Source organism: Salminus brasiliensis, chromosome 20 (genome assembly GCF_030463535.1).
Source record: "Salminus brasiliensis chromosome 20, fSalBra1.hap2, whole genome shotgun sequence".
Lineage (NCBI taxonomy): Eukaryota > Metazoa > Chordata > Actinopteri > Characiformes > Bryconidae > Salminus > Salminus brasiliensis.
Window position 1 is genome coordinate 22,401,478 of NC_132897.1, and position 11,379 is coordinate 22,412,856.

Consider the following 11,379-nt stretch of genomic DNA (forward strand, 5'->3'; position numbering starts at 1 on the left):
ATTAAAAGATGACTTTTACAACAATATCTTTAAAAAAAAGAAAGAAAAAAAGCTAAATGAATGAATTTAAATGTGTGATATTTGATATTTACCTTCTATAAGACGTGCTATCTGTATTCAAGTCAATGTATCTGTATTCAAAAGTCTACATTTATTATATTTGTGTGTAAAATTGTTATAGTTTGTGTGAAATACTGTTACCGTTCCCCTGACAACCCTTTTGATCGTCATACTGAATCAAATGAAGTGCTTTAGAGTGAATCGCCATGAAGCAGTTTCACCATTCTCACAGCTGAGCGCGTTCTGGCCAGTGTGATGTCATAATGGTTCTGATTCTGGTCGTCATGGTGATGTGAATAAAAAGCCTGCGTCAAGGCTGGAAGACCACAGACAGGGAGACGTCGAGATGGAGGACAGAGGGGAACTGACCTCCAGCTCCAGAATGTAAAACTTCTACATTTTCTTGATGGATATTCTTTTCTATTTCTGCATCTTGTGCATTCTGCTTGAACAACACCAACTCTGCTGCTCTGTTGCGTCTTTGTTTGTGTGCAGGAGTAGACTTGGGTGTTATTTTAGGGCCTTCATGGTTCTAGTGGTCGCGCTGGACGCTGTGTTCATGGGTCTGGAAACAGACCGTGAACTTAAAGCTGCGTATTCAGCGTTGTTCGAGGTGAGTGAACTGAAGAAATTCCACGTAACCTAATTTTACAACATTTATATAGATGAGAGAGGGAAGGAGGGCAGAGAGCATGTATGTATGTGTGTGAGTGTGTGTGTGTGTGTGTGTGTGTGTGAGAGAGACTGGATCACAGTGCGTTTATTGTGCTTAATCGGTTCCTCAGGGGGCTGATGTGTTTTACCTGGCGGTCTTCATCTTGGAGTTCATGGTGAAGGTGTACACGGAGCCGTGCGGTTTATGGGGAAGTGGAGCCAACATCTGCAACACCGGGTTCCTGCTGCTGTCGCTGATCTCCAGGGCAGACGGGTCATACTGGGTCTTCCGGATCCTCAGGGCTTTCCGGATCCTGAGAATCGTCTTTATCATCCCCAGTATCCAGGTAAAGTGCATGATGGGAATGAGGGGTAGACAGTAGAAAGTTACTCAAACAAAAGCAGAATAACCTCGGGAGGTGTTTAAATGAGGTGTCCACAAACATTTGGACATAAAGTGTATAATAGCGCTTGTTTTCCACAATTCTAGGTTATTGATTGTTATCACGTGCCATGAAGAAAACAGAAGACACATTTCCGATACTCTAACGTTATGATGTGCTGTTTTCCAGGACCTGGTCTTGATTCTGTTCCAAGGCCTGAAGACGGCCGCGTACGTGACGGCCATGATTTTCTTCATCTTGCTCGTCTTTGCCGTCGCCGGAGTGCAGCATTTCGGAACCGCGGACCCCGAGAACTGGGGGGATATGGGTGTTGCGTTGCTCTCCACCTTGAGCGTAGTCACAGTGAGTCAAACACAGCCGCATTTACAGATACTGAACATCCAGAAAATACACACGTCTACATACGCTCACGGAGCACATTATTAGGAGCCAACTTGGACATCTGCTCATTCATGCCAGAAATGTACACGCACGCACTAGGCAAGAGACTTTCACACTCGCCTTTTCACAACAATCCACACATTTCACATTAGTTCGATTAGGGGATGAACTTTATTTCCACCATTATTACCATTAACGTTATTGCTCTATTGTAGATTTCAGGCTGGCTGGAACACCAGGACAGACTTCATAGTCTAGGGATTGCCTACAGCGAGCTGTTTTTCATCATCCTGATCCTGATAGGCAACTTCATGTTCCTTAACATGTTCACGGGATTGGTCATGGTAAGTCTCTCTTTTGTGGAGTTCTTTGACTTGTCTTTTACAGTCATTTGTTGTCTAGAACGTCTATGGTCCAGATACCCAGATTAAGCCAAAGCATAGACAGAAGAGCCTTTTTAACAGTGAAGCATCAGTGATGATGCAGTTTAGTTTAAGACGATTCACTGTCATCTTAGAATATTCTGAGTGAAAACATGCTCTTTAATGCTTGAGGCGTCGAACGCATCGTTGGAGGAGAAGAAGAGTCTTTCAAAGGGTTTTTTTTTTTGTTCCGAAACTAATCGTATGTTCTGAGAAAAGTAGCTTTAGTCTTTATCATCATTCATGAACTGTTTATTCTCTCTAATTTCAAACAGCAAACATCTAAGCAAATAAAGATGCAGAAGATGGAAGAGGAAGATCTGCAGAAAAAGAGGATGCAGAGAAAGCGAAAGGAGCAGCTGCTTCAGAGTCCGGTACGTCATTCAGCATTGAGCTGAAATTTTTTTTAAATCCTTTCCACAAGTGTTTCTTTTCTACGATGATGTGTCTAAACTGTAGCGCTGTTTCCATCTCCTACAGGCAGAGTATTTTCACCAGCTCAGACTGAAATATCAACAGTCTGACAGCGCTGACTTCCTCGAACCGAAAGAGGTCTGCACGAGCTTGACGTGGATCAACCTGTATCTGACCACGTTAGAGAAGCAGGAGGAAGACATGAGAAAGTAGGCAATTGGAGAGCACACACACACACACACACTCATTCAGGTTTAATAGATGTTTTGTTTTTTTAAAGTGAGGATTTGTTTGGATCTTTGATATTTTAGGAGGTAAAACTGTCTCTATTCTATTATAGTGATCTGATAAAACAGTGGAAATGAACTCTGAACAATACAACACCAGATAAACTGCACTAGATGTGTAAATTACCCCACAACCCTGCACCCACTCTGCTCTGATAGAATACATCCATGTTTATACACTCCACCCCCTCACTCTGATAGGTTGTAGGCATGTTTATAACCCCGCCCACCTCAATGCATCCATTTATTAATCATCTTTACAGTGTGATAAAAAAAAAACTACATCACCTCCAGCCCGTGTAGATGTGTGACTTTATGGTGCTAACATTATCATGTGTGTGTGTGTGTAGGCTGAAGCAGATCTCTGACGATGCTCTTCGTATCCAGCGTGAACTCCTGGAGCTGGACTTGGAAGAGCAGCGAGGAAGAGCAGCGAGGAATGTCCCTGCTGGATCAAAGCCAGGACTCCAGAAACGCAAAGCTAAAAGCGCTTGGCGTTTGGTAATGGCTGCAAAAAAGTTTGCTAAACAACACCGTAGCAAACGCCACTGAAGCAGCAGCAGCATCTTCTTAACAAATCCCGTAGAACAGCATAGAACCATGTGACACAGCTCAAGTTCCACCAACATTGTCACCAAGCAGCTTTAAAGAGCATAGCAACCACGTACAACTGCATAGCAATGATGTGAAACAGCAGAGCAATACCCTAGCGAGCGCATTCCATCCACTTCTGAGACCAAAGCAACTGCTTGGCAACAGCATTGCAACTGCCTCTGGGTGAGTGTAATGTGACCTCACTAGCGGGTAAGGAGCTATGAGCTGGTGCGGAAGGTTGAGAGATAGCAGCTATATATAGTACATAGTTCTGTTCGCCTTCGCTCGCAGTTTAGGCTGAAGGCTCTGGACATTGAGGGTCTGTCTTGGCTGACACGCCTCTTCAATGTAGCATGAATCCTGGGAGCAGTGTCTCTGGATTGGCGAACCGGGGTGGTGGTTCCCAGCCTCTCTGAGAAAGTCTTTTCCAGGGTACCTCCAGGATTTGATCCTGCCCGTGGAACAGCAGACCAGCTCTTCGCTCTCCGTCAGGTAGTTGAAGGAAACATGAGGATTTGCCGCCCCGGTCTTCATGTGTTTTCTACACTTGGAGAAAGCTTATGATCGTGTTCCCCGAAACATCCTGCGGGAGGAGCTCCAGGAGCACGGGCTTGGCGGGTTTGCTAACGCGAGCCGCTCGTTCCTCGTACTCCCGGTGTCGGAGCTGTGTCTGCCTGGCTTCCACGTGCGGAGGCCTTCGGCGTGCGCTTGAACTGTTTACCGGGCATCAGCGACTTTGGATTAGACCCCGAGGATGACCCAGGACCCGCTGGATGGATTGTATTTCCTGGCTGGCCTGGAAGCATCTAGGGGTCCTGAAGAGGAGCTGGTAGAAGTGCCTGGGGACAGGGATGCCTGGGTGGCTTTGCTTGCCCTATTGCCTCTGCGGTCCTAAATTTGACTAAGCGGATCAGAAGATGAGAATAAGGAATCACAGATCTAATTCATGTGATTCATTCACAATACTTCTGGGCAGTATTAGGCTCTCGTCTATGTGTCCCTTAGTTATTTCTTTCATTGCATGCTTTTGTTGCGTGGTTTTGCTCTCCCGTGTCAACCAAAGGAGGATGGTTCCCCCTGTGAGTCTTGGTTCCTCTCAAGGTTTCTTCCTCTCCATCTGAGGGAGTTTTTCCTTGCCACTGTCGCCGTTGGCTTGCTCGCTTGGGGCTTGGACCCGGATGTCTGCTGATTTGTGACAATGCTTGTGCAGCTCTTAATGGCCTAACGACCGCATGGCAACCACCAAGAAACACCCTCGCAACCACATAGAAACACCAAAGCAGTTACAGAACCACCACCTAGGAATTGTTTCAGGAATTCCAGGAATTCTTTAGGAATCACTCAGTCACTATATTTATTAAAATTCAGTTATTGGACCATGAGGAACTGAAGGAAAATCGAGTGCCTTTTAGTCTTATTAATAGAACTCAAAATCATTATTAAAGACATTCTTACCATGTCAGTACCATGCTTACGGATTATAGGGAGTAAAGGGTCAATCCCGGGTCTGTTATTATTGAATCTTCTTATGCTGCCGCTGGGTTAAAATAGTCCGGAAGCATGGTATCGACTTTAATTGCTATGCTAACGACACCTGTACTTCCAACAAGACCATTTGTCTCCAGAACAGAACAGACTGTCTTAAAGACATAAAGAACTGGATGCCCCACAACTTACGGTTTGCTTAATCCAGGTAAAACAGAGGTATTACTTATTGATTCAAAGATGGGTAAATCTATTTATATTGCTCTAAATTTAGATGGATTCTCAGTCATAACCAGCACTACTGTAAGACACTTTAAATTCTGTCTATCTATCTTCTTTGACAGGAGGTACATCAGTCTATTCAAACTCCAAAACACTTCTTCATTTTCTCCTTTCTTTTCTCTCCCCATGTGCCGAGCTGCTCCCTGCTAGCTGCTGACGCCAGACCATTTGTGGTTGGATCCTCCTGCCTACCCATGGGATCCTGTCCTGCTGTATAACCCCCCCCCAAATCGTGTTGCTGCTCTCCTCCTGACCCCTTGTATTTTTCCCTCCTTTCTGTTTTCTTTCTCTCTCTTTTCCATGTAATGAGATGCTCAGTTCCAACTGTTCCATCCCGGTACCGCCAGACCTGGCTCTCCACCACCCTGCTGCCTGATGTGCTGCTCTGGGGCCCAGCATTGATCCCTCCTCACCTCACTGCATGACTATGCAGTGACTATGAAATAAATTTGAATTGAACTGAATGGAAAATTGAGTTGTGTAAGGTCTTGGCTTTGGGTTTGTTCTTCAGCTGGGTTCATGTACACTGATATCAGTAAACACCGATTGTGGTGTTAGCTCAATAATGCTGGGAGAGTCTGCAATAGGCAGACACATGTTTGTGGTAAATATGGACACATTTCATCAATGCTCAAGCTATTACTTTACTGTAAATCTGTAGTGATGAAGTAGATCTAATATGGTAGTCCTGCGAGTCTCGAAAAAGTTCAAATAATGAAAGTAAAAATGTAAATACTTGGGTTCTTTGACTCACAAACTGAAAACAGGCTGATATTAAATAGTCATTTTACTCTCTTTAAACATCTGATTTATGATCTCACCAAACAGTTTATTAGGAACACCTCATGCAGTTCTCTTTATCAGCAGTGCAGGGTATAAAATCATGTAAAGACAGGCCAGCGGCTTCAGGTAATGTTCGTATCAACCTTCCCAATGAGGAGGAGTAATTAAAAGTAATCTTTGTGATTTTCAGCATAGTGTGGTTGTGTTGGGGCTAAATGGGCTGGTTTTTGAGTTATTCTAGAACTGAGGAGATTTTCATGTGGAACAGTCTCTAGAGCTCACTCAGATTGGTGCGATAAAGAAAACCCATCCAGTGAGTTACAGTTCTACAGATGGATACACACCTTGTTGAGGAGCTGAAGACTACAGTACAACTGTGTACAAGTGTGTTGAGCAGAAAAGCCTCCGAAACCGCACAACACCCTGAACTGTGAGGCAGATGCACTACAACAGCAGACGAGCGTGTCGGCTTCCACTTCTGACAGACACATAAAGCAGGCTTAGACCAGACTATCTACCAGACTATGGAGTTTGACATGTTTCAAATGTGGACGATTAAAAAACAAGTACATCATCCTGAGGGACACACACCAAACATCCCTGCAATGTGCTGCATCATCATGCTTGTGTATTGATTTAGCTGTTTGTGCTCGGTCAGTCCGTTAAAAATAATAATAATAAATAAATAGACATAGATGACTCGATGCAAGAACGTTTATTCAAACAAGGCTACACTCAGGAAGAGGCAGCAAAGGTACAGTGACAAAGTAACGTGGGCAAAGCAAAGACACACACCTGAGGCCGGAGGGAATCCTGGAGCTAGGCTAGCGTACCGGGACTGAGAGGGAGGCGCAACGATAACCAAGACCTACAGGCAGCGCCTGGGGAAACTGGGGGAGAGCAAAGCTGCGCTCGTCAGGCGCTAGGGAACTTACGTGACGCGAGACCGAGAGCTGAGAGATCAGCTGCAGAACCCAAAAGGCAAAGGCAAAACAGAGCTGGTAACGAGGCTCGCCCACGAACGGTACTACTAACGTGAACCTGCATAGAGAGGAAGCCTCTCTGAAGACCTCGTGGACTCTTGAACTCTGCCGCACTCGGTTAGCTCGGTTTACTTTCTGCAACCAGCACCACGAATACATCCACTTCTCGCCAAAGAGCGCCTAGCGCTCGCCCCTTATATACACCTCAGCCTCAGGTGAACCGTGTTAACAGAACAATGAGCATCAATCGAGCGCACCTGACATTAGCCAAAGTACGCGAAGTTAGACACGAACGTAAATACCAGAATAAGAGTCCTCATGAGAGTCTGCGGGCGCGGCGACGCGGACATGACAGCTGGGCGTTCAGGAACAGTATGTTGGCCTCAATTTCATCTGAGTGAGAACAAGACAAACAATTCGGCTCAAACAGAAAAAAGCATTTATTCATCCACTATAGTAAAGACAGTCAGCAGGAAAATAGATCTAAATAAAGCTACATCTTTGCTCAAACTTCGCTAGGGAGTATAGGTATGCGTCTGCAACTGGGGGGTGGGGGTCCGTACATGTGGGTGTAGGAGTGTGTACGCGTATGCATGTGTGTGTGTGTGTGTATTTACGAACGCGCGCGTCTGGCGCGCCGAGAACAAAGGAGAGGTGTGAGGAGCGGCGGAGCTTTAGCGACTCTCTTTTGTAACCCAATGATGTGTGAATGATCTCAAAAGGTGCGAGGCTTCATCCAACTCACGTGGCAGAGTGGAACAAAAGCCAAGCCCTCGGAGGGAGATTTAAACACACGGGATGGCGAGAAGAATCCACGAGCAATAGTAACCACGCAGCTCAGGCTAGAGAAGCGCGTCCACAGCTCCGCGAGGGGATCTAGCAGTGAGTTGGTCTAAAATAAGGCTTCTTAAGGGTCAGAGTCCCTTTAGATCAAAGCTCACCAAAGTCATTCGAAATCAAATGCTACAACCAAGTTAGTCGCGTGAGATAGGAGGACAAGAAGAGGAGAAGATCGCAAAAGTAACTCGTGTGCCCGCGAGGAGAGCGCGAGACAACAGGGCTGATCAAACGCTGTACTTCCTTTAATCTAATCAGCGTAAACAACAACAACAATCCTACAATCTAGTGGATCACTGTTTCCAAGAGCACCAACATCCAATAATCTACTGAGTGCCTCCAACACCGCCCCGATTCACAGTCTTACTTTTAGGGGAGAGTCCGGCTCGCAGCTCGAGGAATTTCTCGTCTCCTGAAGGTCTCAGGCGTGCGGTCCGTAGTCGGAGGTTAAATCCCTGATCCCTCGTAGTTTGTCCCGGGGATGATTCTGGAGCTCCGGCCGTCAGCGATGTTCCGAGGTCAGCTGTTTTGGTGACAGATGAGGAAACTTGGCTAGCATCCAACACAATAAGTGGCCCCCTTCTCTTGCGGCTACCACCAAGTGGGCGACGTGCCAGAAAAAGGGAACAATGGGTGGTCGAGGGATTTAAAGGTTTCACCTGGGTGACGTAGTACTGTAGGTACGCCCGGTTCTGTACAGTATCGGAAGGGAGCCCCCTATCTGTGGAGGCAGAGCACTGACACGTTTAAAATGTCTGGATTATTTGCACGTTATGATCCAGCTCGTCAGGAGCCGGTCCACGGTTTACGAGCTAAATGCACAGCTGCCTGCGTTTGCTAGAGACAGGCCCATTTTCCTAAAACAACAAACAAAAGCCCATTGCTCCTAAATTCCACGCCGGAGTTGGAACAACTACTCTACAGACGCTGGTAACACACTGCTCAGAGAACACTGCACGCTTTAGAGGAGAAGCCTGCGTGTTTTCCCTGCTGCAGCCTGGTGTAGAGCTCCGTACATCAACATGGACCTCAGGGTTTACAGTAGTTCTATGTAAAAATGTAATAGATCTAATTGCTGTTCGTTGTCCATAGCAACACAAAGTACAGCAACATAACTATTATACAGGAGATGTAGAACATGGACTTTAAAGGGACTTGAAAGATGTGCAGCTCTTCCTCCAGGGGGAATTGTTGCTCATCTGTCTGGGACGCCGGGACTGGGGAGAAGAATTCGAGTGATTGCACAAAGAAATGGAGTTGTTGTTTTGTGGGCTGGTTCTTCAGCAGAGTGTGATGTAGAAATGAAAGGGTGGTTTATAGCTGTGCAGCACACAGTTCAGCCTCGGGCGATTCCGAGCCGCCGCCCACATACGGCCCAAATAACGACTTCCGCCTCGTTTGGTTCACGTGTTTGGTTCTTTTCATGTGTATCGGTTCGTGATTCATGTTTGGTTCATTGTGTCGATTCAGTGTCTAGTTTCATGTTCACGTGTTTCGCCTGAGGCTGGGGGTACTTCAGGAGCCTCGACGCTTCGTTCGAGGTCGAGAATTGCGTGTTTGGAAGCTTGGGTAGCCCGAGAGGTTCCCGTTACTGCTCACGGTGTGTGTTTAGGCCAGCTTCGGCTCGACTCCCTCGTTCGCGAGCTGGCCACCCGGCCGTTCAAGGATTCAGCAAGGCTCGCTCGCCGAGACAGACCCGCGCTCACGCAGCAGTGCCAGGTTTGGTCGGTCTAGACGTTTTTTGATTCTGCAGCTGGTCCCTCAGCTCTCTTCCCCCTCTTATTAGTAGCCTCAGCGCCGGTCCAGCGCGTCGCTAGTTCTCCCCTGGTTAGCCCAGGCTCTGCCTGCAGGTTCTCGTTAGTTTCCCCCGCCCCCCATTTGCCCGCCCCTCTCTCAAGCTCAGCTCCCAGAGTCCCCCAGTCTCAGGTGTGTTTTGTTGTCGCCCTCTGGTTTGTCAGGTTTGTGTTGTGTTCACATGTGTTGCCCTGTAGCTGCTGCTGCTGCTTTTGCCTTATTTTGCCCCCTTGTATTATCTTGGGTTGTGTTAATAAACTACGTGCATTGGACCCATTTCTAAAGGATAAAGGATAAAGGATAAAGGTGCACGTATTCGTCACTGTACAGTGTGGACTGTACAGCGAAATGTGTCCTCCGCATTTAACCCATCTGGTAGTGAATACACACTCACACACACACACGTGTTAGGGGCAGTGAGTACACACACACACCCAGAGCGGGCAGCCAACTCCAGCGCCCGGGGAGCAGAGAGGGTAAAGGGCCTTGCTCAAGGGCCCAACAGTGGCAGCTTGCCGAGCCCGGGAATCGAACCCACAACCCTGTTATCGATATCCCGGCGCTCTAACCGCTGAGCCACCACTGCCCCTTTCTGCGAGTGTTCTTTGTGTCCGGCCTAACCTGCCATGACAGACCCCCAATACTGAACAGGGGCAATCAAATGATGCTTCTTCCACTGCCTCTCACTAGGAGTGGAGTTGCTTGGACATTCAAAGCTAAAAAGAATGTACCATAGTCAACTTATTTACACAGAAAAGTGCACATAACGGCCGTAAAATGGCACCGAATGCAAAAAAGGGCAAAAAAGATGGAGAAACCACCAAATGTGTAAAAACGCATCAGGTGCGACAAACGCACAAACCACGCTGCCAGAAAGTTACAAAAACGCACAGAATGCATTAAAACACATGTAGGGAAGTCCCTGGTAGTTGACTCCTCAGCAGCCCACACACAATAGAGATGGTCACTGAGCATGTTACTTACCTGGTGATCCTGGGAGAACGAGAGCGCTGGTGAGTGGGTCTTCTTCTAGGAGGCGACAAGATCCGTGGTTAACCTAGAGTGGGGAAGAGACACAACCAGTAACCCCAGGATAGTGCAAATAGTTATCGTTGCTTATCTTACCGGTATACATCAACATAGCCATAAACAAGACGTGCAAATAATACTGGTATAGAAGAGCGTAAATACTGTCTGTATGTTATCGTTCGTATCGTCATTGTTTATGTGATGACCCCTGTAGTAGACACAGCTAACATGCTTCAAGCGTACCCGTTGTAAATGATTGATTATGTAAGTTTATGTACTTGTGTCGTTTAGAATCTGCTGAATCCTTGCCAGATCTAACCCTCTCTTTATTCCTGATGTGAAGACCCGCAGGGAGAGCTGTTATGGCAAAGCTCAGTTCTGTGGGGTGTTCAGAAAGGTTCTGAGACTATACGATAGGTCTCTAATCATTAAATGAATGGATGAGAGTAAGTGTAAAGATCATCACTCTTTATGTTTATTAAACACAACAAAGACAGGCTTCCAACTCCAGTAACACTACATTGGTGATTTAGGTGAAAATATTATATACAACTATTTCATAAAATATAATTGGCCATAAATTGCAACTTATTAAAAGATGACTTTTACAACAATATCTTAAAAAAAAAAAAAAAAAAGCTAAATGAATGAATTTAAATGTGTGATATTTGATATTTACCTTCTATAAGACGTGCTATCTGTATTCAAGTCAATGTATCTGTATTCAAAAGTCTACATTTATTATATTTGTGTGTAAAATTGTTATAGTTTGTGTGAAATACTGTTACCGTTCCCCTGACAACCCTTTTGATCGTCATACTGAATCAAATGAAGTGCTTTAGAGTGAATCGCCATGAAGCAGTGTCACCATTCTCACAGCTGAGCGCGTTCTGGCCAGTGTGATGTCATAATGGTTCTGATTCTGGTCGTCATGGTGATGTGAATAAAAAGCCTGCGTCAAGGCTGGAAG

The 11,379-nt window shown here is 46.1% G+C and overlaps 1 protein-coding gene across 1 annotated transcript; it reads left to right on the forward strand.

Moving 5' to 3' along the window:
* The first annotated feature begins 392 nt into the window (after positions 1 to 392).
* LOC140542172 (cation channel sperm-associated protein 3-like) lies at positions 393 to 2,760 on the forward strand. The gene is made up of 7 exons (XM_072665052.1): positions 393 to 444; positions 556 to 673; positions 846 to 1,061; positions 1,287 to 1,460; positions 1,715 to 1,843; positions 2,197 to 2,295; positions 2,402 to 2,760. The coding sequence occupies exons 1-7, from the start codon at positions 407 to 409 to the stop codon at positions 2,546 to 2,548; spliced, it is 921 nt and encodes a 306-aa protein (XP_072521153.1). The 5' UTR covers positions 393 to 406; the 3' UTR covers positions 2,549 to 2,760.
* The last annotated feature ends 8,619 nt before the right edge of the window (positions 2,761 to 11,379 follow it).